Source organism: Amblyomma americanum, chromosome 11 (assembly GCF_052857255.1).
Source record: "Amblyomma americanum isolate KBUSLIRL-KWMA chromosome 11, ASM5285725v1, whole genome shotgun sequence".
Lineage (NCBI taxonomy): Eukaryota > Metazoa > Arthropoda > Arachnida > Ixodida > Ixodidae > Amblyomma > Amblyomma americanum.
Window position 1 is genome coordinate 59,217,762 of NC_135507.1, and position 27,469 is coordinate 59,245,230.

At 44.7% G+C, this 27,469-nt stretch overlaps 1 protein-coding gene and 1 long non-coding RNA gene across 2 annotated transcripts in view; both read left to right on the top strand.

The window, feature by feature from the left end:
* The window catches only part of LOC144109659 (uncharacterized), a 47,938-nt gene extending 20,480 nt beyond the window's left edge, over positions 1-27,458 (top strand). The window contains exons 4-6 of the mRNA XM_077642468.1: positions 547-804; positions 916-1,018; positions 21,534-27,458. Coding sequence (XP_077498594.1) covers positions 547-804; positions 916-1,018; positions 21,534-22,951 — 1,779 coding nt within the window. The 3' untranslated portion in view covers positions 22,952-27,458. The remainder of the gene's footprint in view (positions 1-546; positions 805-915; positions 1,019-21,533) is intronic.
* On the top strand, positions 6,780-18,615 carry LOC144111080 (uncharacterized). Its single transcript, XR_013309977.1, has 2 exons — positions 6,780-7,602; positions 14,293-18,615. It is a non-coding gene; the product is annotated as an uncharacterized LOC144111080 (long non-coding RNA).
* Positions 27,459-27,469: the final 11 nt, after the last annotated feature.

The window sequence follows — 27,469 nt, forward strand, 5'->3', positions numbered from 1 at the left end:
GATTTTCATAACGACATGTATTTATAATAGTTCTCTTGTAGAAATGTTGGAAGCAGTCTCACAGCAGTCATAGAAGAAAGGCCAATTGGTTCCAATGCAATTCTAATTTTTTATGCTGACCAGTTCAAACCATTTGAGTCGAATAGGCATGCCAACATAGTTGGTGGGCCATTTCGTCTGGTTGGGTGGCCAATTATTTCTAATTGAAAGCACCAGTTGGGCTCAACTGGTTGAGCGCAATGGGTGCCGAAAACACATTTGGTTTTTGACCCTTTGGTTTCAAGTAGAAATTTTCCAACTGAACCCATTTTTTTTTTGGCTGGGATCCCAATGGTTGATTTTAGAGGGTTCTAAATATATACATAGTGATTTTGAGTCTATAGGCTTCATACAAGGAGCCATTTCCAAAAAATAAAAATGTCTAAATATGTTCTTAATGAGCTCTTACGAAGAAGTTTTCTAGATCTTTTTTGGCGGGGCATTGTGGCTGGGCACGGCACACATCCAAACATGGCCTCAAATGTGCTCATCTTTGCCTGTCTGCAGGTTCCGCTACTGAACGGTGCATTTACAACATCATCCACTATGTTTGGTGAGCTGGAGTACAAGCCGATCGCCGAGCCTTATCTTCAGCCGCCCTCAGTGACGGCAAAGTGCACTGCCTACAACGAAATCTACCCCAGAAGCATTCACCAATCACAGTCGACCACGGTTCCGCCGATTGTCTCCATAAGCAAGCATCTGGATCCTACTCAGTTGTGGGCAGGGCACGCATCAAATGTGCTCATCTTTGCCTGTCTGCAGGTAAGACAGAGTGCACCTTCGTTTCGAATCAACCATTTGTCTCTTATTGTGTTGCCGTGCTCGTGCACACTGTTCTTAGCTTTATGTGATTGCTGGTTTGTATTTCTTAAGCTTGTGACAAGTGGAAATGTTGAGTTGAGCTTGGGTCCCCCTACCATTGATGAGAAGCTGGAACAAATTCTCCAAACACTAAAAGAACACATGAAAACGCTTGGTGATATTAAGCTTGATCGTATTTGGACTGCCCAAAGAAGAAGATGAAACCCCTGATCATCTGTCAAAAGCCGTAAAAATAAAGCTATTCACTGTGGTTGGTGTCAACCCTACCAGTATAGAGTGAATGCATCGCATAGGAAAACGAGGAGCATCATGCCGTCCGGCGATTTTCCGATTATATGACTTCAAAGAAATGATTGCGATTCTGGAAAACTGCAAAAAGCTTTAAAACACGGGCATTTTTGTCGGTGAAGATTTTTCAAAGGGTATGATTTATCGCAGAAAATATCTCTGGGAAAGTGCCAAAAATGACAAGTTGAATGGAGCACGTGTGTGTCCAGTGCACGACAAGTTATTTGTCAATGATAAGGCGTACTACTGGGACAATGATTCTGCGACGCGTGTGGCTTATCAGGCCCCTCCTCACAGCTCAAACGATAACACTCCGGAGCACACAGAGTAGTCTTCCTGACTTACTAACCCTTATAAATTGGAATGTGCAAAATTTAGGGAATAAGACTTCACATTTCCAAAGCATCCTTCTTGAGCATGAACCAGACATAGTCATTGTAACTTAAACGTGGCTGAACGAGTTTATGGATTATACAGAACTTCTCCCACCTAATTACACAGCTTGCCGTAAAGACCGGCGGAACCAGAGGTGGAGGTGTTGCCATTTTTTGCAAATCTAGTATTATCTGCATTGAAATACTGTCACCACTAGACCTAGAGTGCGTCTTGTGCAATATGAAAATTGATAATATCACTTTCACGGCGTATAGACCTCCAGGTAGTACTGAAGATTATACAAAGTCACTAAATGATTTTTTAATACCGGTTTGCTAACACAACAAAGAAAATATAATGGCTGGGGATTTCAATCTGCCCCATATAGACTGGGCAAATTACAAGGAGGGTACGGTTGATGTGACAATATCCCATGCCTTTTTAGATCTCGTATTTTCCCTAAATATGGTTCAGCTTCTCAGCACGCATACAAGAATTGCTGAGTCCGGAAAATCCTTACTTGATCTAGTCTTCCTGAGTCAGTCAGCAACACAATATCATTCACGCTGTGATGTCATGAGTAGTCTTTCCGACCATATGATGATAATCATCCAGCTTTCCATCAAGTGGCAGAAACCGCACCCCGCAAAAACTGCGCTAGTCTCTGCTTTTTCTAGAGCAGACGATGTAGGTGTACTAGACTGTCTAGAAGAAGGCTTCGACGGTTTTAATAATTTTGTAACTCTTGAATCAACATCTGTAAATCAAGCTTGAGAACGGTTTAAAAAATTATAATTCACAAGTGCAAAAAATCCTTCATTCCTATGCGCATCAAGAAAGTTTGCAAGAGAAACCCGTGGATATCGCGGAGTATTATTCACATGAAGCACCACTTGAAACGTATGCGAACAAAACGCACAAATCCAACCTCAGATGCAATAGAAGAAAGGATCACAAACCTTTCCCAGCATTTAAAGCAGAGATTTGAAGAGCAAAACAGCGATTTATGAGTGAATCCTTGACGTAACGTTTATTAGAACATCTCCGGGAAAATTCTGGCGGAACCTAACAGAAATTCCCCATTCCGTTCATGAAAACTGCTACTTGCACAGTTAGTGATAGTAGTGAAATGGCATGCGTTTATAACGAGTATTTCGAGTCCGTATTTACCTGGGATGATGGTACAACACCGCATCTAGAATCGCCCGATATACCGTCTTTACCGGATATAAAAATAAGTCAGGACGGAGTTCTTAACCTTCTCCTTAATCTCGACGCGATTAAATCCGTAGGACCAGATGAAATTCTAAATACCTTCCTAAAATGGTATGCAGAACGGGGTTCTTACTACCTTGTAGAAATAGTTGTCTCTTCTATCTGATGAATCCCCTGGCGACCGGAAGTATGCCAAAGTAATACTAATATATAAGCAAAGAGGAAATCATGTAGCAAACTATAGGCTTCGTGCGCTGCAGTTTGGAGTGTGCGAGTTGCGCCACCTGGTTAACAGCAGTGGCAAAAGGCGGATGCACCCAACGCAGCTCTCTGGTTCAGTTTGCAGTGAGTGAGGCGAGCGGTGTGGTGTTTCGTCCGAAGACAAAAACAAACTTGGACAATTATGGGTGCTCTACCTACTGCTGTGTTTACCCAATGTCATAACAGCTATAAAAACACCGCAGTCAAGGTACCGAATATATTTAAACGCTTTCCTTTGACATCGTGCATACTCGCTCATGCACAGAGGGTCTGCTGGAAATGAGTGCACTGTAGAATTAAATTCGTGAGTGTGAACTGGCAAAGGGTTTATATTGACTGGGGTGTTTTGAATGTGCCATCATTGGTAGGCGCTACTTTGTCTTTATGTAGAGCGAAGGAATGCGCTCACTCAGTCACAGGAAATGGTCTCCGATGAAGTTCTTGGAGCAAGCATCTGAAGTTTAAGTCTTCGTTTGTTATGCTCATCTGTGGTTCAGCATGTCAGTTTTGTTTCTAGTTTTTTTTCGTGCATGTGTGTATGCAGTGGGAGCGAGTTCGTACTTCTGAGAGTGTAATGTCGTTTTTCACATTGTTTCACCTAAGCTTTTGTGTATTTAATTGCATCATTTTATTTCCTTCAGTGGTTTAAAATTTTGTATCTCTATTTGTTGCATTTATAAGATCTCAAATCTTGTTCTGGACGAATAAAAAGAAAAATAGAGAGTGGTTCAAATTTCTCCTATATATATTTCTTGGATTTCACATCACTAAACCCTTAATTTCGGTAATTATTTTTTTTTATTTTAATTGGGTTTATTGTCCCAATGCAACGCAGACTATAAGCAGCGCCATAGTAGGAGGTTCCAGATAATTGCAACCACTTGGGGTTCTTTAACGTGCACTGACATTGCGCAGTACGCGGGCCTCTAGAATTTCGCCTTCACCGAAATGATGGTACAACACCGCATCTAGAATCGCCCGATATACCGTCTTTACCGGATATAAAAATAAGTCAGGACGGAGTTCTTAACCTTCTCCTTAATCTCGACGCGATTAAATCCGTAGGACCAGATGAAATTCTAAATACCTTCCTAAAATGGTATGCAGAACGGGGTTCTTACTACCTTGTAGAAATAGTTGTCTCTTCTATCTGATGAATCCCCTGGCGACCGGAAGTATGCCAAAGTAATACTAATATATAAGCAAAGAGGAAATCATGTAGCAAACTATAGGCTTCGTGCGCTGCAGTTTGGAGTGTGCGAGTTGCGCCACCTGGTTAACAGCAGTGGCAAAAGGCGGATGCACCCAACGCAGCTCTCTGGTTCAGTTTGCAGTGAGTGAGGCGAGCGGTGTGGTGTTTCGTCCGAAGACAAAAACAAACTTGGACAATTATGGGTGCTCTACCTACTGCTGTGTTTACCCAATGTCATAACAGCTATAAAAACACCGCAGTCAAGGTACCGAATATATTTAAACGCTTTCCTTTGACATCGTGCATACTCGCTCATGCACAGAGGGTCTGCTGGAAATGAGTGCACTGTAGAATTAAATTCGTGAGTGTGAACTGGCAAAGGGTTTATATTGACTGGGGTGTTTTGAATGTGCCATCATTGGTAGGCGCTACTTTGTCTTTATGTAGAGCGAAGGAATGCGCTCACTCAGTCACAGGAAATGGTCTCCGATGAAGTTCTTGGAGCAAGCATCTGAAGTTTAAGTCTTCGTTTGTTATGCTCATCTGTGGTTCAGCATGTCAGTTTTGTTTCTAGTTTTTTTTCGTGCATGTGTGTATGCAGTGGGAGCGAGTTCGTACTTCTGAGAGTGTAATGTCGTTTTTCACATTGTTTCACCTAAGCTTTTGTGTATTTAATTGCATCATTTTATTTCCTTCAGTGGTTTAAAATTTTGTATCTCTATTTGTTGCATTTATAAGATCTCAAATCTTGTTCTGGACGAATAAAAAGAAAAATAGAGAGTGGTTCAAATTTCTCCTATATATATTTCTTGGATTTCACATCACTAAACCCTTAATTTCGGTAATTATTTTTTTTTATTTTAATTGGGTTTATTGTCCCAATGCAACGCAGACTATAAGCAGCGCCATAGTAGGAGGTTCCAGATAATTGCAACCACTTGGGGTTCTTTAACGTGCACTGACATTGCGCAGTACGCGGGCCTCTAGAATTTCGCCTTCACCGAAATGCGACCGCCGCAACCAGGATCGAACACGAGTCTGGGTGAGCTGTTGAGCATCATAACCACTGAGTCACCGCGGCGGCCTTTCTATAGTTAAGTATTTACCAAAAGAGAAATATACGACCAAAATAATTCATGTAATTGGCGCCTTCATGGAATTCCTGAAATAAAAGTCCTGTGGAAGATACTTAGCAAGAAACCTATCATCTTTTCGTATGCTTAGAGCCATGCTTCTCTGAGAGGAATACACAAAGTAAAGCAGTGTCGATCCTGCAGGATGTAGAGCACTATCATCTGATATATATGCGTAGTAAGTTTGCGTTTTTCGCAATTCTAGTGACCATTCACATAGTCGATGTCACAGTGGATGTAAATTACATAGCTGATTTCATTATTTGGGTCAGAGCCTTGTTTTTCAAACTGTAAAGGTACTTAATTAATCTCGATAAGCTCAGCTGCGCTGCTGGATATGGCAGTGCCATCGGAACTGCAACACAATCATGGTTGCTCGGAACCGGTGATCAGCCCAACCTGAAAGCAATTGAAACGAAATGTAGCAGTGGTGGCGTCTAGGCTTTCAATGCGTTGAAATCCGCAGAGAAGCAGGCGTTGACTTAGAATGGCATCACGGTCAATGCGCGTCTGCTATGCGGCCGGGCTGGCGCGAACGCATCGGGCATGGAGGAAGGCCACGGCCAGTCTCGAGGGGGGCGCTCGCGCTCTCCCTTCGAGAGACTGGCTGTGACTGAGCGTCCGGTTAACGCGGCGAGTGCCACGAGGCGGCGCTGGCGATGTGGCCACTGCTGGCGCCACCATACCAGAGTACGGAGCCCATAGTACCGGCCAATATCTTTGACAAGTACTTGTTGCAAAACATTTGAACACATTTTAACTAAACGCTTAATGGAATTTGCTGAAGCAAATGGGGTTCTGGGAAGCCACCAGTGTGGTTTCCGACGCGGATATTCCACTATTGTCAAGTGAAATTGTACATGACACTGCCAAATGTATTGACGAAAGAGGGCAAATATATAACCTCCTTATCGATTTTAGGAGAGCGTTTGATAGAATATCCCGCCAAAAGCTACTATTGAAATTCGAAAACTTATGGAAGAATATTATTGTAATAAAATGGATTGAGGCATACCTAGCTAACGCATACAGCAGTTTTTTTCTCTTGACAAAGTTGCCAGTTCAAATAAAACAGTACGATGTTCCACAAGGCTCTGTGATAGGTGCTTTGCTTTTTTCTTTGTATGTTAGCGATATGAGCACCGGCTTTTCGCCAGAGATAACGATTAAACATCACACAGAATGTACTATCATTTATTGTAATATAAAATCTTGTGATGATCACAAGAGACTGAATGACCATCTGGATATAATCAATACCTGGTGCCAACAGTGGCAAATGGACATGAACACAGAGAAGACCGTTTGTATGCATATGACGCGTAAAAACAACCCCTTGTATTTTCTTATAAAATTCGTGATGTCATTTTAAAAGATGTCCCTGAGTTCAGGTATTTGGGCTTGTGTCTCAGACATGATCTAAATTGGTCATCGCATGCAATCAAGTTTGTGATAAGGCGATCAGAAAGCTTTGGGTGCTACGGAAGAAGCTTACTGACGCCACGCCAGATGTGAAGTTGCTAGCATCATAGACCTACTGAACTAGAGACCTGTGACGAGTCTGGATGCCCGCTCGCCTCCGCTTTCAGTAGGTTTTGGTTTCGGTTTTCACAGTTTTGCGATTTTTTGCTGGCAACATGGGTACCTCCGAAGCCAAATCCTCATCCATCCAAAGTCCAAGCGTTTTCCTCTCTCATTCTTTTGTGTTGATTGCGACCTCGGGCACCTCGGACTCATTGCATCGTTGCGTCGTGTTCTTGTGGCGTCGCTCGCGGTGTATTGATTCAGTGCACACGATGGCAACGCGTCGTGGTCAGTGCGACGCTCGTTTTAAGAGAAAAGTGTTCGTGTTAGCTGAAGAGGTCGGGAATTCTGCGGCAGCTGGAAGACTTGACCTCAACGAGTCAACCATCCGCGGATGGCGGTTGCAGCGGGAGGGGCTTTTTAAATGTGAGGCCGACTGCAAAGGATTTCATGAGCCTCGCCACTGCCATTACGTCCAGCTGGAGAAAAAAAGTGGCGGACTTTGTTATCGAGCAGCGCAATTGTCTCATGGGGCTCAATGTCGAGCTGATCCGTTGGAAAATTAGAGACGTTGCTCGGGAGATGGGAAGTTCAGAGCATCTCGTGGTCGGGCGCAGACATTCATGGAGAGAGGAATGGATTCTCTCCGCGGCGAACAACATCGATGCGGCAGAAGTTATCGGGAGACTTCGATAGCGAAGAGGAGGACTTAGTTTCTGAGAACTCGGCCTCCGAAAGCGAGGAAGATGAGTAAGCATGTTCGCCACTTTGTTTTGCGTCCCTATTTTTTCCCGCTGGGCAGCATGTAAAGTCACCCCTCGCGTTACATTCGAGTAAATACGGTATTTTGAAATGTGAACGTGTGCAGAGCAAAGCTCTCACGCATAATGGTTATTCTGGAATGCAGTCAGTGAGTTTCAGAATTTAGAAAAACGGCTGGACTAACCAACCACTGTTAAGAAGAAAATGAAACACAATAGGATTGTTTTCTTCTATCATGTATTGCGTGGCTATTACAAAGTAAACCTCGAAAGGTATATTATAGCAGACAGTTCCACCCAGTCAAGGACAAAACGCACTAAACGTATCAAATCACTGACTTACAGGGCAGACTCTTTTCATTATTCTTTTCTCGTGAGGACAATAGATGACTGGAACAAACTACCCAATGAGGTTATAAATTCTAAGACTTAGGGCTTTGAAGCTGCACTACGGGAATATTCTATGAGTGTGTATAAATGTTTTTGTGTGCTAGCCCTGTTACCTGTCGTTGTTTAAGTGATCGGTGTACATTGCTGTCTGTTTTCTTTTTGTTAACTTCTGACAGTCATACCTGCCCTTAATTATAATTGTTTGTACTTTGCTATTACGGCGCCGCCGCGGTGTCTCAGTGGTTATGGCGCTAGGCTGCTGACCCGAAAGACGCGGGTTCGATCCCGGCCGCTACGGTCGAATTTCGATGGAGGCGAAATTCTTGAGGCCCGTGTACTGTGCGATGTCAGTGCACGTTAAAGAACCCCAGGTGGTCTAAACTTCCGGAGCCCTTCACTACGGCGTCTCTCATAGCCTGAGTTGCTTTGGGATGTTAAACCCCAATAAACCAAACTTCGCTATTACGGCCACGCGCCTTTCTTCTTTTCACATCGCACCACTGCGGCTGACGATTTGTGCACTGTTCAAATATTCGTTTCTGTGTGTACATTTTTTTCTTTTTTGTCAACATTTTGTCATATCACGTGCTGTCAGTGACGTTCAAGAATTCCTAGTGTTCAGAGTTCGTAATTTTTTCAGTTTTTGTTGTATTTTACATTCAAGTTCTAACGAAGTGTGTACTGGTAAAACTGCAACTCCTGCCTTGGCCTGTGCCAGCAGTATGAATAAAGAAATAAATAAATATACCCCTTTTTTTTGCCTCATTGTCTACAGAACATCTGAAAATAGATTTCTTCCAGACATTATCATATACTTTTGCAGACGTTTGTTACACGTTGCATAGCCCTTCTTTTGTTTCGTGGGGTAGTGTATAGGCATTCAGTGGAGGCTAGCAGCTCTGCCATGGTTAGGACAGAAGTAATCCCATCGGAGGGCTCTGTAACTGATAAATCAGCAGGAGATGTAGAGGTGCAGTCATAGTGTGGAAAAAAATTGACAGGCTGCTTGTTGTGCAAATGTATCCTCATCCACATTCAGCGCGAGGCGATTGCTCTCTGTGTAATCTGGAACCTGAGAATTTTTCGCTCCATGTCTATTGCCCTGCGTACAGGACAAGCGGGCATACCATGGAGCCTAGCGTCGCCAGCTGCCTAGCCGCTTTGCAGAGCGCCGTGCACGTGTGGTAGCCCTGTGAAGAGCGGGAAGTGCCAACGGGTCGCTGGTTTGACGAGAAGCATAATGATCCGCCTGTCAACGGTGATTGCACAGATTCAAGGGATGTATTTCCGGGTTTAGGTAGTCCATTTGCAGTAGTGGTGATATATAGTGTGTCGCAAAAACAGCAGAGTACAGTGCTAAGACAGGTTGAGTGTAAATAAATGATTGTCTGCGCGTACAGAGTACAATGATGTTATGCGTACGCTGCGGCATATTTTCCGTAGACTCGAAGGAGTGAGGGAGATAAAAATGGGGTTGTGATCACTACCCCAGTATCTGAATCAGCAGCGAAACGAGGGTTAGCGGGGCCTAACTACCAAGTCAAATAAGGTGAGGGCACCTCAGAGCGGTGTTCGGGTGGTTTAAATGTTGAAAAGAATGATCTGAAAACGTGCCTTGGATGTGTTTACCCCTTGAGGAATTCTATGGGTAACCCCATGCTCCGTAGTTGGCTGGCGCAAGTGCCATGAGAAAAATATTGCCCATTTTACGCACTCTATGATTCAACAGCACTTTAGTTGTCACCCAATAAAGAATTTGCAAACTGGCAGGGAGCTTACAGCTTTCACGAGCGAAATGGTGTTGTTGCCTCAAGTACGATGGCCAGATGTGTGAAACAGATGAAAACGAAATCATAACCTTCGCCCTTGACAAACCACTTGCAAGGTTGACACAGGAAAGAAAGCTGCATCGGTATGAGCATCAACACTGACAACAAATTCGAGTGACGAGGTGCGTGTGCATAGTATTTTTTTGTGTGCTTATACTGCAGGTGTGGCTTCATACCGCTCAATGCATTTCAAGCCGCAGCATGTCGCTAATGAAATTGGGCTTTGCCTTTGCGCGTGCTCTGCGGGTTCCTGACCCGTTCGCGCATTTATTTATTGGAGCAAAGCTCTGGAAATGTCTAGCCACAGATGCAAATAAATTTTCCGCAGTCAAAGCTATTCGGGTAGCCAGACTTGAGACAGTTGACTTTGATGCAGGTTGAATTAAGTACTTCCATTCAAACTGGATAATGAGTATCGCATGCACCAGCGGACAAGTAAACGCAAGAAGTGCTAAGGCATCTCTGTGTTTTTCTCTGACAGTCTTGCTGACACAGCCATGAGTGAGCATTTCGTAGCTCTGGCGGTCGTGACTATCGATGCACCATTTACTTTGTTCCCTTCTGCCTTTGATCGCACGGCTAGTGCAATGTTCCGATTGTCGCGCTGTTTGCTTTTGCGAGGTGGCCATAAAAGTCCTGGTACATATGCGCTGAGCAACTCGTAACTGTCATTGGAAGCTCTGCTGTCTGTTTTAGTGCCGGATGGAGGCGATGCATCTGGCGGTACTAGGAGGCAGCTGATTGATTTCTACAAGAGACTGTTTGTACATAAAGTTACAATTTGGTTATCTATAGTTTGTTTTCCATAGTTTGTTCCATATCTTGCATTGGATGGGGCAACCGCGCGTAAACCACACGTAACGTCTCTTGAATTGTAAGCATTTTGGAAAGAACTGAAATTATGCTTAAATTTATAAAAGTGTAAATAGCCAAACTGAAATTGTAGGAATAAATGAAATGGCGAACATATGAAATGTTTCGAAAAGATTTGCTTCGACAGCTGGGCTTGAAAATAATGAACGTAGAGCTCTTTTCAGAAGCGAAAACAATTTATACGAATCGCTTTTTTTGGAGTAACCCCACACCAGGTATGTGGCTAAAATATAATTTTTTTTTAACCTGTTGCGGGAACAGATGTTTAATATTATAGGTAACACAAACAGACCTGGCCATTTTCAGTTTAATGTAGTTTACATTATCTGTCCACCCCATATCACTGTAAAAATATACAAAAACTGGCAACTATGGACTTTCTCGATGTTCAAGTCATTATAAGCTAATGTTATGTGATGATGTAATGGTTTGTTTTTTTGGATGGAAGAGCATAAAATTTGTTTTACTGATGTTTAAATGAAGTCGAATAACAGAGAGCCAAACCATTAACTCGTTAAGCCAGGCATTTGATTGCTGTTCAAGTACTTCAAGACTGGAGTCAGAAAAAAGGCATTAGTATCGTCTCCATGCAACATAATATTAGGAGTTAATGAAATGTTGACAACGTCATTGATGTATAAAATAAAAAAAAGGGGTCCCAAAATGGAACCCTGAGGGACACCTAAATTTAATCTACCAAAACTGGATTTTACACCGTCAATCTGAGTAATACTGGATCAGGTATCCTACTTTCCAAAAGTGCATTTCCAACTCGGAGGATCCCATAAGTTTCGAATTTGTAAAGTAGTGTTGAATGCTTCACAGATTCAAAGGCTTTGCACAAATCAACGAAAAATGCTAACAAAAAAAAGCCTATTTTCAGAATTATTAATTTCAGATATTTAATATCTAACAATGCTGATTGGGTTGATTTACCAGCCTGAAAGCCAACTTTTGGGGGCAGATTAGATGTTCAGCTTGTAATAAGTTATTTAGTGGCCTGAAAAGTACACGTTCGGCTAAATTTGAAAACAGAGGCAATACCGAATTGGGACGACAATTGTTCAGGTTATTTTTGTTGCCCCCTTTGAATAGCGCGGCAGCATGCGCAACATTTTTTTGCTGGGGAATACACCAGAGAGCAGAATTCTATTACAAATATGAGTAAGGTGTGCAGTGATAATATTAACAGCACATTTGATGGAAAAAACGGCAACCTCATCAACTCCATATGAGCACGTGTTTCTAAATGCGTTAATGATAGAAACGTCTACTCAAATAGGGTACAAAAATATAGAATGAGTATTGCAGGAGGGCAAGTAAGAATCTGCAGCCTGAGCTAAGCGACAGCTAAGAGAAGATTGGTATGCTCTGGCAGCTAAAAAGTGTTCGTTGAGTATATTGGCAAGTGAGTCTCTGGTATAATTCACCCCATTGATTGATTCTTAGCTCAGAAGGAAGATCATTTTCTCTGTTCCCTATGATGATGTTAATATCTTGACAAAGTAATATTTGGTTGTAATATTTGAATGCAATAGCATTATCCTGTGGCCGCCAGTTATCGCCAGCCGCTATTCGCTGCCGCGTGCGGGCATGCCTTTGGGCACATTCAAAAATTAAAATGTATCAGTCAAAAATAAAAATGTATCAGCTACCGACACTCCCAAGCGCCGCTGCCATTCCGTGTGGAACAGCAGCCCTTCCGTCAACTATGTGCCTCTCTTGAGTGCCGAGTGCACAGTTAAAGTGAAAGAAAAACAAAAATCTGGAGGATGTTTGTCAAGAGTAGAACACGAGTGAGTTATTAGGCCGCCGCCGCTTGTCAGCAGCCGCGATCTGCAACCATATGTGTAAAGTGGAGGTGGCGGGGGGAGGGAGGTGCCGATTTCCTGCCAACCAACGGCCGCCATAGGCCGCCGCATGCGGGGCGGGGATGCCGGTTCTGCACGTTGACATAGCAGCTGCTCAAGGCCAGCACCAAGGGCGATGCGACACAGCCGTGCAGTAAAAATGCTACCATGCTGTAGCATGCCTGATATATCGTTTATCTCGCCTTTATTTATAATGTCATGCTTTGGTTTCGATTGTAAATCAACTTACAATCGTGTAAATACGGTAGTCCTCTCTTGAATGTGGTGGCAATTCTTGCTAGACATTGTATCCCCAGCAAAGTCAGTCTTGTCAAATGTTATTTAAATTAGGTGACAGGGTTTTGTGTTGCTGTCACAAGAGCCCTTCTTGTCTTATTCCATTTGTCCTTAGTGGCTCTGACATTTCAGCATTTTCGCTGTCAGCCCTCACACAAGTTGGGCTTATCGAAAACTAGGTGAACTTGATTTGGTGATTAAATTTGTCGGTTGACCATGAAAATAAAAATTATCGTAATTTAAAGCAGCTTGTGAAGGTAAGGGTTTCAAAATCAGAAAATGAACAAAACATTTTCTCCTGTGCATTTAGAAATTCATAAGTGTGCTATGAGCTCCAATACTTCAGCTGCTTTTCTCATGTTTCGGGTTAACCAGTGTTTAACTGCATTGTAGTTCAGGATTATTTTTCAGTTGTAACTGCGTGTTGTAATTTATGTGATTTGTATATAAAATATAAATAAGTCAAATTTTCTGTTCATCCTTGCAAAGTACAAGAATGGAGTAACCCTAAAGAGCTGAAGCTATTGATAGCTTTTTCAGGCAACTACATGTACACGATGACAGTGAAAACACGTTATAGACGTATAAACTTGTGTCATGTGGCATAGAAGGTCAATTAGATACAGATGGGTTTAGTATTGAGGAATGCATATTATTTCTTTATTTGCAAAGAAGTGGTTTAAAAATACTTGTTTTGCAGTGGGTTCTTTCTAGTCAGCCTGTGGCAGGAGGTGACGCTAATTCACTCCCATTTTCAGTTATAAGTTCCCTCACATCGTGAACACTGCTGGATTTAAAACGCTTAACGTCTTTATTCAAGCTCGCACATCGAAAGAAGCCTGCGAGTCCATTGACCGGCTGAAACCGCGCTGCATTTACAAACACTCTTGTGGGCGGCGGTGGAGGCCGGTGGTTTCTTCTGCGCCGTCGTCTGTTACGGTACCCGGTTTGCTTTCGTTCGCTTATCATGCCGTTTGAGAACTTTTCATGTAGAGCTGTCTAGGCTGTCCAGTTTCAACCACTGCATCAGTGAGCAATTATACCACTCGTGGCAGCATGTGGGACACCACTGGAAGATCGGGGTTTGTCCTGCTTCACAACAAGATTGCGGTGTTTTAAAAATAGGTTGCCTTCGGATTAGCATTGCACTTTGTCAGTCGTTTTCAAAGCACTCGCCAACTGTTAACGAATGGCGGCCACCGTGAGTAGACTGCGAAACAAAAAATTGTTTGGAAGTTACCCAGCGCATTCTTTCCCAGCGCTCCCAGCTGAAGGTGACACACGCCCCCATATTGCGATGCTTTAAATATTTAAATATGTATATGTATATATATATATATAAGGTGTACTCGGCTTTTCTTTACGAAGAGACGATATCATAAGTGCACTGTGAAATCATAAAACTGCTTTGAAAACTTTTTTTGGCATGTATTCCTATAGGGTGCTGTTATGGTCCGGATGCACTCCTGCCTAAGTGTATTAAGGAGCGGACTGCCTCGACCGGGATGACCATAGCTGCGGCAGCGACAGAGGCAGAGTCAAGTGGCCTTTTCGCCCTCAGGTCGCTGAACAAAGTGATGCTGGTGAAAGGTTGTGCTGGGGATGTTAATTGAAAGACGGCTGCGACCTCGACAGAGGTCCCATGTTTCGTACAACACGCTGGGGAGTACAAGGACGTTCATTCACCTGCTGGGAATCAGGATGCCATTCCTTTCCCACGCAGGCACCCACCGGACTGCACTCGTCACGTCGACGCGACAGTGTTTGAGGACTGCCCTTTCCATAGACCGAGCTGTGAGAGTATCAGTGCTGCTCCTTGCCGTGGGTGTTACCACATTGGGCGTTTTCAATTATCATCCGCCTCGGGCTGCCGACTGGCTGACTGTGGGTTGCAAGAACACGGAGCCAGGTGCTCAACTTTCTCGGGCTGCCCCAGGTACTTCCGGTGGCTGCCCAGAACGCGTTCATTTTTATTTTTTTGTTATTGTGGCAGTGCACCTACCAAGCTGGCTGAGTAGTTTCGGTCTGCCACCAGTCAGCCAGACTCGCCAGGATGATTCTGTGCTGGCAGTGCTCAAGCAACTAGCAGACACGGAGAGGTGGTATGGTAGCACAAAGTTGTTGTGGCCATTTTTGTCTGATCTAGAAATACCGCTGTTCTTCGTGCAATGTTTTGCGCGATGCGGGCGCTAGTGTCGACAAGACTACGGTGCATATCGTCTGTGTCGCCAGCAGTGGCTCCTTTTGCGGTAGTTCTCGCTGCTCATTTATTTGTTTTGCGTACGTGTGTGTGATCCAAGTTCGATCGTCTGACCAGCTCGGAAGCACAAATTTTGGCTTCATATTGCGATCGCATAGATATGCACAAAATATTTCTGCTGTTAATTTGGTGTGCCCAGCTGATATTGCGTTAGTGTTCGAGGCCATTGGCTAGAGCGGCCGCAGATTCATACGCCCAGTATGCGTGCATATATGCATGTGCTGAACGTGTTCACTGAGTTGTAGCATTGATACGGCAGCGTGTGGTGTACGCTGTGTTCTGCACGGTGGAAAGGCAGATACGCTTTGAGACATGCTTGATTGGTGGAAACTACCTTTATTACAAGCTCTCACGAGCACATTGCTCGAGGCATCTATGCAGGCATATATGAGGCCACGCACTTTTCACATTACGGCTTACGAGGCGTGCTGATTCTGTCATCGTCGACTGTCGTATTGCTTGAGGCTCGGGCCTTCTGCCACAAATGCTTAAATAATCTGTGAAGTACTGTACGCGTGCATCTCCTCGCGTTAGGCTAAAAGGGTAAAGAGTATAAAGAGAAAAGAGATGAGAATTTTCCATCACGGATCATCATGCAAGCAGAAGCGCTGTCAACAAGCAAAGCCAGATTGTAGCGCCTTTCATTCGTGTGCTAGCCTCTACGGTAAGGCTGTATTATATACAGATACGATGCGCAGCTAAATTTGTCCAGTACACCCGCTTGCTCTAGATGAGCGTTCAACCATCTGCTATGCACTTTTGTTGAGATTATGCGTGCTTTCCTTGCCGGCAGCAAAAGAAGTCGGCTGACAGACTACATTTGAACAAAACTTACCCCGATTCATTCTGTTTTACAGCCTGGGAAATAAGATTTCGACAATTTTGTGTTTTGTTTACTTTAAGCTGAGGCTTGTGTTTTTGCAGAGATCAGCGGCACAAGGTGCGATTCACCATGGATAAGTTCAAGGTAGAGGACCTCCTTGAAATTTTGGAAGGAGTGGGCATTTCAGTAGAGCCCACTAAAACAAGAGAATCGATTTTGGGCGTTAAGCAGGCAGAATAGGTGACAGTCGAGGGGTGAGACGAGGCTTGGGAAACGATTCTGGAGTGAAGGCCTCAGGTGGAGAAAGAACAGGAAAGGCAAAAACTTCGTGACGAACAAGAAAGGGAATAGCAAGACAAGTGTCGTGAGAGGTGGGCTGAGCTAGAGAAACTGCATGAACAAGAGCTGTAGGAGCTCACACCTAGAGTTCAGTCGCTTACTTTGTGAGCTAGTGACACAGCCGTTGGTCAGGAGAGTAACTACAGGGCAGGTTTAAGCCCAGAAAGGAACGCGAGATCGGCAGCTGCAGGGGCAGCATTTGTCGATTTAGAGGCGGAGAAAAAGAGTTGCAGCTACCCCATCAAAAGCAAAGCCGTGCGACCTGCTTCGTTAGCACTGGTAACTCGAACAAAGGCAAAGAGCCTGTCTCTAGCCCTTAAGCAGAGGCTGCTTTGACAAGTGAAGCTGATGCTTTCTTTCAAGAGGAGAGTAGTGAGTTTGCAGGCCAGTTCAGTAAAGGATACAAAGGAGACCCTTCTTCAATGTGGCTGGGGAACAATAATAGCTCAGTATTAGAGACAACGCTTTGCTGTAAAAAGAGTGACAGCGAGTCACTTGAATGCACCGCTGAAACCTCGGGCCAGAACGCAACGTTGGTGAAACAGCGTGGTTGAAATCAAGTTGCGGGACAGGGAGTTAGGATCATGAGGTCGGATAGGAAGCCTCTGGAGAGCAAGTTGCTAGGCTCAGCAGAAAGTAAAGTGCAGTCGAGACAATTTGGGGGCACGACGTGCAGTGACTCATCGAAAGCGTGAGCCAATCGTTAGCAAAAAGCAGATGTGAAGGGCAGTGCGATAAAGGAGGCGCGCAGAACAGAACAGCCAGGGCAGTGTCCGGAAGACGGGCTTGCACAAGGAGAGCCAAGCCATGCGGTAGTCCCCAGAGAAAGGACAAAATACGGGGCCCAAAACATTGTAAGACTGAGGGCTGGCCAACGTTGTAATCGTCTTAAAGTGTCACCGCGGCTCTCCAGATGTGATAGGCGCCGCACTGAGGCCAAACTGACTAGACGGGTTCAAAAAAATCGAAAGCCATCAGCCCTGTTGCGGTGACACTGCTGAAGTTCTTGCACAGCGTGTGGAACTTGCAGCGAGCTACAGAGTAGCACGCACTGATCCTGCAGGAAAGAACACAGCAGAATGCGTGCCAGTTAAAATTCCGGTATCGAGAGAGGAATACATACAGGCATTTCTTTCATGCTTCCCAGGTGTTGGGTACGTGCGTCCGTGGTGCGGTACAAATCATTGTTGCATGGCGTCTTGAGTTCGCAGGTGTAAATGCGCATTTAAGACCTTTGGTATTCGTCTTGTCGCTGCTGCTGAAGATAGTCTGTGACTGCGCAGGGTGCGGATAATGAACAGACTATCTCTTCCAATAACTGCTGCACTGGAGCCTCGCTTTGCAGTATGCACTTTTACGTAGGTTTAGCTGCCTATTGTGAGAGTGTCCGCTTACGACCGGAAGTACAGGGGAGTAACTAATGGGCCAATGTGGCTTAGTTCCTTGCGTTGGCACTACGAGGCGCAGGGCATCTATAAGTGAATGACAGGTCGTTGATCTGCTGTAGGAGCATTAAAGACGACAGCACGGCACCCTGTGTAGCAACGGACGGGATTGTGGAAAGAGGATAATTAAGATTGATATGGCTGGATACCTGAGACTTCTTTTCACATCGAACATGTCTTGGTCCAAGCGCATCAATCTAACTTGCAGTAAAGCATTTCAGAGACTTCGGTATCTACGGTGCACATTACGCGCTGCACATCGTCATACAAAACTTTTAGCTTACGAAACTGTAATCCGACCGGTTATCAAATACAGCTCTGTTGTTTGGAACACGTATCGACAATTGTACTGCGAGAAATTTGAATCTGTTCAAAAAAACGCAATTCGTTTTATCTACCGTTGCTACGACAGAGAATTTTCACCCCTGTCTAATCTCAAACTCACTATCTCCAACCTCACTGTCAAGGCGTAGGTACACCGAGTGCCTCAGGCATATATACATATTCATTAGCTATCTGCACCTCATGGCAATGAGCACCCACATTAATTCTTCTCCATTATCAATTAGGCGCCGTCATAGTTCAAATACTTCCAGACTTTACACATGCACTGATACATGTAAATAGAGCTTCTTCCCACATACCATCGAAAGCTGGAACTGCCTGCCGGGCGAAATTCATTCACTTGCACTTCCATATTTTTGACTGCCATTGAATGTCATTAACACGTATGTTTTGTTCGTTTTATTTTGTATCTATTATGCACTTCTATGTATGTATGCATGCATGAGTCAACATATATATGCAACTGCTTACCATGTATCTTATATTCCCACTCTTGCAAGAGCCTGTAGGGGCTGCAGTATGTATAAATAAATAAATACGAATAAGTCCACAATGCAACTCTGCCTACGTTCGAGACTGCTGCACAGAATTTTTCAATGAGAAGGAAGTAGTGTGTCGTTTAAGTGTTTCTTTTTACAAAAGCTAATCACACCCTAAATATGACAGCACAGCACCCAGTGTATCTGGATGGATGCTCGAAAGATATGAATTATGATTAGTATGGTCGTATATGACGAAGTCTGAAGCTAATCTCTCCCCGCATTCATAAGCACTGCACAGAATTTCTCTTTTAAGAAAAAGCAATCTTTCAAGGCGTTTTTGTTACTTGAGAAACCTAATCACACAGTTAAAAAACAGTGCAGCAGCCTGTGTAACACCGGACAGGACGCTTGGAAGAGATGAATTATGACAGGTATGTTTGGATAACACTGTCAGCAGTGCAACTGGTCACGTTCATGACTGCTGGACAAAATTTCTCTGCAAAGAAGAAACAGTTTGTTGTTAAAGTGTTTACTTAAGAAAGCTGATGACATGGCGTTATTTCAGTTCAAAAGCTTTGATGCTTCTTAATTGTTCAACGCAGTATAAGTTTAGATAGCTAATTTTGTTTAATGTTTGAATTGGTCGGTGTGAGTAATGCAGCACCCTATAGGTAATATTTTTCTAAGTTGTACCCTACTACAGTGCACATAAATTGCACAGGCTTTTCCAAGAAGTGTGTCGTCCCCATTAACAATTTTTGCATTGCTTTAAGGCTGGAAAACTCTGTAATAAGTGATTGTGCAGCTGCCTTCATTTCATCATTTCTTCTATGTTTTGTAATTAATACTTTTGAGTAGTTGTCTAAAACTGCCATTGAGGATAGAAATTGCCTCAAAAGGTGCTGTAATTTTTCATGCTATACGTTCAGGCAGCTTTTCGGAGATATTGGATGATAGTTAAAAACTTGAGTGGTTACTTTCTTCAAAGGTTGCTATTGTTCTTGCTTTTTTCTCGCTTGTGAGTGATGTGAGGCATGAAAGAACTGCAAGAAAATCGCTGGTTTCTCGTTTTAATTCACGATAATGCTATACCAAGCGTGCCACAAGTGATGGAATGACAACAAATGCAGAAGCAGCGATTATATTGCAGTTCTGTCATGCTGCACATGGCCTATATACTCATGCTGACGTCACAGTCATCGTTCAGCTGTTGAAACTGAAGAAGCAGGATTGAACAATTCGACTGTAATTTATTTGTTGGTCATTGCCAAATATCACGTGGTGATTCATGCATAGTAGTGTCTCCTGCATCATTTTAGAGCAGAAAACCTGCCATCAATATTAGGTGTTTGTACTTTTTGCTATCTAACTTGTCTCGCTTTGTAATTTGCCTTACAGTTCTTATTCTAATCAACTTTTTTGCTCTGTTTCATTTTGCAGGCATGAAAACGATTATTGGCAACCAATGAGTACACAAGCTGCCCGAAGGACCATCTTCCAAAACCAATTCTTTCAGCATTTGCAGGCTGAACTGTTTGATGTTCATGATGTAAAATAGCATAACCAGTGATCTCAGACTGTGGTATCGTTGCACAAAATGAGATGTATCAGACCCTGCCTTGCTAATGCCTGGAACACTATCTCATCGTTGCAGGAGCCAGCCACGATGTCTCAGTGGTTATGTTGCTTGGCTGCTAACTCGAAAGACACGAGTTCAATCCTAGCCACTGTGGTCGCATTTTGATGCAGGAAAAATGCTAGGAGGCCATTGAATGTGTGATGTCAGTACATGTTGAAGAACCCCAGGTGGTCGAAATTACCTGGAGCTCTCCACTATGGCATCCCTCATAGCCTGAGTTGCTCTGGGATGTTAAATCGTATAAACCAACCAACCATCATTGCAACGTCAACAATGAATATCGTTAAACATTCTACAGGTGGAATTGTGCATGTTTGCTAAGGAAACCTTGGGATCAGTAGACTGCAGCACAAGTTGCAGACACGAGCTAGAGGGTACACAGGAAAAAAAAAATGCAGTGGAAAAAGTGCATGTGTTTGTGTGGCTGTGCCTTTTGTGCATCATGCACTGTCTTGTTTTTTGTGCTGTAGTCTTACCAGTTTAGCTTTTCAATTTCCTTTGTAGTTCTGTTACCCTTTAGAGCTTTTGTGTCTCATTATTTCATGGCTTAATGTTTTCTCTATATTTCTGCATACAACTTCTTGATAATGTAAACGCTGCACAGCAATAGTATTACCTTTTGGTGTGCTATCAGGTGTTGTGGGGGGTGATTTTAATCACTACTGTTTTATCTGATGTCTACATGCGCTTCTAGTGCATGTGCTTTTCATCCTATTTACTTTTGGGAAATACTTACCTAGTCTGGTTCATTGTGATATGCTATTAAAGATTCATGCTTATATTTAGTGCTATGTATTACATTGGTGACACTGCTGACAGAAATGGCTTTCTCTTTGTGGTTTTCAATGTGAGCATTTCCATTTTGTTTTTATTTTGTGAGACCACCAGGCCTCATTTTGCTAGGATTAGTGGAAGAGCTTTGCCTTTGTTATATTTTTTACTTTGCTTTAATTGACAGATATAATATATTCACTGCCATTGTACTGTGTCTTTAGTGACAGCTCATGGATATTACATTATTCTTCAAAAACTCTTGGGCAGGCATAGAAGATCTCCATGAAGCCAGGTATTATACGAGCACTTTGTCTAAGTTACTGCAACTCTTTGGCTGCAGAGTATGCTCATTGCTCCAAGTAATTGTTTGAAAGTTAAAACATTCTCCCTCTAGCTCCTTAGAAATTTATAAATACTAGGAAATTTTGTTTAAAAACTCATCTTTCTGTTTTGAGGGTCAACCCACTGACCTTGAAATAAACAAGTTAAATGTTGTGTAATATTACCACCACCAAATGTTATAACACGCATGGTCTCGTATTGACCTGAGAACACTCCGCCTTTCTTGGTGCAGGCCTGGTCACAGCTGATCCCAAGTTCGGAGTGCTGTCTGGGGAGAACATGAGTCAGCAGCTGCACCAGTCCCCCCACAGTAATCAGAGCTTCACGAAGAAAAACCGCCAGGAGAAGCACCTTCTCACTCAAATGGATGACCATCCCTTCAAGTGTAACTATTACGGGAGCAGCTTTGCTCAAACGGTCACCCTGGCGGACCACCCATGCAAAAACACTAGTGGGCGTCCATACAAAAGTGACCACTGTGACAGCAGGTTTGCTCAAAGTGGCCACCTGGATGAACGCCTTTTCACCCACACGGTTGAGCGTCCATACAAGTGTGAACAATGTGGGAACAGCTTTGCTGAAAAAGGCACTCTGGTGACACACCTTCGCACCCACACGGGTGAGTGTCCGTACAAGTGTGACCACTGTGACAGGAGCTTTGGTCTCAAGAGCACCCTGGTGCAACACCTTCGCACCCACACAGGTGAGCGTCCATACAAGTGTGACCACTGTGACAGCAGCTTTGCTCAAAGGGGCCACCTGAAGCAACACCATCGCACCCACACGGGTGAGCGTCCATACAAGTGTTACCACTGTGGGAACAGCTTTGCTGAAAAAGGCACTCTGGTGACGCACCTTCGCACACACACTAATGAGCGTCCATTCAAGTGTGACCACTGTGACAGCAGCTTTGGTCTCAAGAGCACCCTGGTGCAACACCTTCGCACCCACACAGGTGAGCGTCCATACAAGTGTGACCACTGTGACAGCAGCTTTGCTCAAAGTGGCCAACTGAACCGACACCTTCGTACCCACACGGGTGAGCGTCCATTCAAGTGTGACCACTGTGCCAGCAGCTTTGCTCAAAGTGGCCATCTGGAGGAACACCTTCGCACCCACACGGGTGAGCGTCCATACAGGTGTGACCACTGTGACAGCAGCTTTGTTCGCAAGAGCACCCTGAGGATACACCTGCGCACCCACACGGGTGAGCGTCATTACAAGTGTAACCACTGTGACAGCAGCTTCGCTCAAAAGTCCCACCTGGAGCAACACCTTCGTACCCACACGGGTGAGCATCCGTACAAGTGTGACCACTGTGACAGCACCTTTTCTCGTAAGGGCCACTTGGACGTACACCTTCGCACCCACACGGGTGAACGTCCATACAACTGTGACCACTGTGGGAACAGCTTTGCTGAAAAAGGCACACTGGTGAGACACCTTCGCACCCACACGGGTGAGAGACCTTTCCAGTGCCAGCTCTGCCCCATGGCCTTTAAGGAGAGTACAGCCCTTGCTAAGCATGTGCGAGGCCATAAGAATGAAAGACCTTATCAGTGTCAGTTCTGCACAATGACGTTTAAAGAAAAATACAGTTTAAAATGCCATGAGAACAACAAACACGCTTCTAAAATCACAGTTCTTTAAAGTCTTGATACCTTTTCCCAACATTAGATGTTTAAAGAATTGCTATCCAACTTGTCTCGCTTTGTAGTTTTCCTTGAGAAAAAAAACTGCAAATATACATGCCTTTAACGTACATCTGCACAGAGCAATCCTTCGGTTGCTTTCACTCTTCCATGAGAAACCTGAACATACCAAGCTGGTACTATCGTGAATGAGACTGAAATCGTGGCGTGTGCAGATATGATCTTGTCGTCATTTTATTACTTTTCAGCGCCATGAATCGTGCGTGAATTGTGTTTGTAGTGTTTGGCACTAGCTAGCAAATTGACTTATGTCAGAGCAGTTCTGCGTTTTTTTGCGAGTGTAATGCCACCAGAGAAGCATGCTGTTTCATTATTCTATCCATGCTTTTGTTGTGGCTGTATTATTTTGACTCAAGAGCAGAGAAACAAAGCTTAGCCGCCTGATGATAAACATTGCTCGCTTTTGTTTGCAGGTTTTTAGAGTTTTCTTTTGGATTAAGTTTTTAAAAATGAAGGCTTTACTGCACTAGATTACTGTGCATTATCTGTTGTCGAATGCTTATTTTGAATACAAATTGCATTGTCAGTCTTGATAAACATGCTTGATAGATTTGAAAGCAAACAATCGCCTCACTGTTTCAAAAGCAGTTGTTCTCATTCCTTTTTACAGCGGCGGTTTCGGGGTATGTAAGCATTTCTATAGCAAGCCACTGTATATTATGCTTTGTTTATGGAAACTCAAGTGAACGTGCTTTAGTGACTGCATTTCTCAAGGCGCCATTGACATAAAAAATATTTCAATTTATAAACAGCTTGTGGAGTTGCATTTGTGAAATACCAGTGAGCTTCAGGAAACATCAACTCCATCCTTAGGTTTAGCGATGTGTTGTGAGCATTAATACTTTTGAAAACAGAGGCGCGAACCAGAAAAAAGGTCCTACTTTGCGTTTCTGCTCCCAGCATGGTGTCCTTGTTCATAGTGAAGATGCATTCTTCTGGTTGACTTTTTTTGTTTTCAGATGAACCCCGTCTATATGGTATGCCATTGCACTCTCAGATTTGTGCTTCAGTACTATATCTGCTTTTTTTATGAAGTTGATTTGGTCACAAATGGTTTACTTGCTGCTTGGGAGTGTTTTATCAGTTGCAATTGTGTGCTGTAACAGTTTCCAGGAATTGTAGTCAAATCAATAAAATTTTTCTCGTCCTTGCAAAGTACAAAGTTATAGTGCTCACAGAAAGCTGAAGTTCTCGGCAGCTTTGCTCTCAATAGCACCCTGATGCACCAATTTCGTATCTACATGGGTGAGCGTTCATACAAGTGAGCACTGCAGCGAAGCAACATCCTTTACATATGATGGCAGCGCAAGTACATTGTGGACAGGACACGAACATATGTCAACTAACTGGTCGCTCTATTTATAGTGTTTTTAAATTTATGGGCTGAAAGATATGGCGCTGGAATACAGAGATGAACTAAAAACAAAAACAAATGATTAATTCAGCCATCCTTAGATGGAGTGCAGATGTGTCAAAGAGCGAGAGATCAAAGAACTTGAAAAAGGGGTTCAGTGGTCGCGAAAGAACCAGGCACTGAACAGGCGTCGGCGGTCAGGTTCTAGGCGTCGGCGGTTGTTGTAGAGCCAGCCAGCAGCGCGCGTTCAGCGGTAGCACTGCCAGTACCGCGTTGGCACATCTTCATCGTTATAATTGCCCCCGGGGATGAAAGGAGCCATCCTGGTGACTCGGGGCGTAGTGCAGATCAAGGGGTTATGGTAAGGCTTCAGAGGACTGATGTGCACTGTTTCACGGCCACAATGGCGAAGGTCAGGAGGGTGTGTGAGGTTCGACAACATAGTTCACAGGGGAAGGTTGAGGCAGAACACGATAAAGTCCGTGATATTTGGCTTGGAATTTGGACGACAGGTCAGGAGAGCCAGCAGGGATCCAGAGCCAAACAAGTGAGCCGGTAGGAATGGGCGCATGGGGTTGAGCATCAGAATCCCGGCACTCTTTTTGTCGATTCTGTTCATCAGACGTGAGGGAACGGGTGAGCTGGCAACATTCCTCGGCATACTTGGCAATTTCAGAAGCAGTGGCGCAGTCGGATGCTTCATGAAGGTAGGGAAGAATGCTGTCAAGCATACTTGTAGGTTTACGGCCGTAAAGAAGAAAAAACGGAAAATAGCTGGTGGTGAACTGGACGGCGGTATTATATGCGTAGGTGACGAACGGAAGGACGAGGTCCCAGTTGGAATGGTTGGGACTGATATACATGGTGAGCATGTCACCGAGTGTCCGGTTAAACCGTTCGTTGAGGCCGTTGGTCTGAGGATGTTACGCTCTGCAGGATCTCTGAACGATGCGGCATTCTGCGAGCGCCTGGACAACCTGTGATAAAAACACAGCCGCGGTCACTCAGAAGCTCATGAGGGGCGCAGTGACGGAGAATGAGCTGGCGGAGGATGAAGAAAGCCACGTCTCGCACTGTAGCCGCGGGAAGAACGGCCGTTTCAGTATAGGGCATGAGATGGTCTATGGCGACTATAACGCAACGCTTATCTGAAGGGGAAGAGGGCAGGGGCCTATAAAGGTCGATGCTGACGCGATCGAAGGGACGAGCAGGGCAAGTTAATGGCTGCGACGGTCCAGGAAGACGCTTTGGTGGGGATTTGTGGCGTTGGCAGTCAAGGCATGAGTGAATGTACTTGCGTAAAAAGCTGTACATTCGACGCCAGTAGTACCGGTGCCGAAGTCGAGTGTAGGTTTTCAAAACACCCGCATGAGCAGTCTGGGGGCGGCATGGAAAGATGCGCAGACTTCAGCTCGTAGTTGGGGAGGAATGACGAGGAGCCATTTTCGACCATCGGGCATGTAATTACGACGATAGAGGAGACTATCATGCAGAATGAAGCGGCGGGCTTGTCGGCGAAGGCAGCGAGAGGCCGCCGTAGGGCGCCCAGACAGATGGAGCACGAGAGCTGTAATCCAGGGGTCCTTACGCTGTTCCACAAGCATGTTTGGTGGGCGCAATTAGGATAGCACGGAGTCAATGCTGCAGATGGTCGCAGTGTCGGAAGGCAGCGGAGACCAGGAGAATGCGTCAGCGCTTGCGGCCAGAGCGGTAGACGACTTGAATGTCGTACTCTTGAAGGCGCAAAGCCCAGCGGCCATGGCGACCCGATGGATCCTTCAACAATGACAGCCAGCACAAAGCGTGATGATCGGTGACTACGTCGAAAGGATGACCGTAGCGGTATGCTCAAAATTTGGTTATCACCCACAGAATGGTCCAGCATTCTTTTTCTGTGACGGACTAATTGATCTCTGCCTTGGACAGCGTGCGGCTCGCCTAGGCGACAGTGTATTCTTGAAATTCAGGTATGCGCTGGGCGAGCACTGCACCAATGCCCACGCCGCTAGTATCTGTGTGTATCTCTGTCGAGGCGTTAGGGTCGTAATGGCAAAGGATGGGGGGTGAAGTAAGGAGTCGACGTAAGGTAACGAAAGCTTCGTCGCACTCAGAGGACCATGACGACAAAGAGCTCTGGCCTTGAATCCGCGTCAAGGGTGAAATGATGGTAGCGAAATTTCGTGTGAAGCGCCGAAAGTAGGAACAGAGGCCAATGAAACTTGCAGTTCTTTAAGAGTAGTCAGCTTTGGAAAGTCGGCAACCGCGCTAAGCTTTGCAGGATTCGGAATGATGCCCTCTTTGGATACGACATGGCCAAGTATGGTCAGTTGGCGAGCTCCGAAGTGTGATTTCTTCAAATTTATTTGTAGGCCAGTGGCGGTAAGGCAGGTCAACACTTGGCGCAGGTGAGTCAGATGTGTGGAGAAGTCGGCCGAGAAAACAACAATGTCGTCGAGGTAGCAAAGACACGTCTTCCAGCGCAAGCCATGCAAGACGTTATCCATCATCCGTTTGAATGTTGCGGGGGCATTGCCCAGACCAAATGGCATGACATTAAATTCGCGTAATCCGCCAGACGTGACAAATGCAGTTTTTTCATGGTCGCATTCGGCCATGGGGATTTACCAGTATCCAGAACACAGGTCCAGGGACGAAAAGAATTCCGCACCTTGCAGGCAATCGAGGGCATCATCGATGCGTGACAGAGGATAAACGTCTTTCCTAGTTATTGTGTTCAGGCGGCGATAATCCACACAGAATCTTATGGAGCCATCTTTCTTTCGAACCAGCAGGACCGGGGATGACCAAGGGCTGTGGGACGGCTGTATTATCCCGCGCTCGTGCACTGTCGTCCAGTTGTGCGGTGAGGACTCGACGCTCTGTCGCTGACACGATATCGGCACTGTTGCAGAGGTGCATGGGAGCCAGTATCGATCGCATGGTGGACATGGGAAGAACGCCCGAGGGGAGACTGGCACGCGTCAAACGATGACCGAAATTGGTGCAACAGATGGAACCGCTGGTCACCGTAGGGAGAAGTGAGATCTTGATTGATGGCGCTATACAGGATGTCAGACAGCGGTTGGAGTGACAGGGAATCAG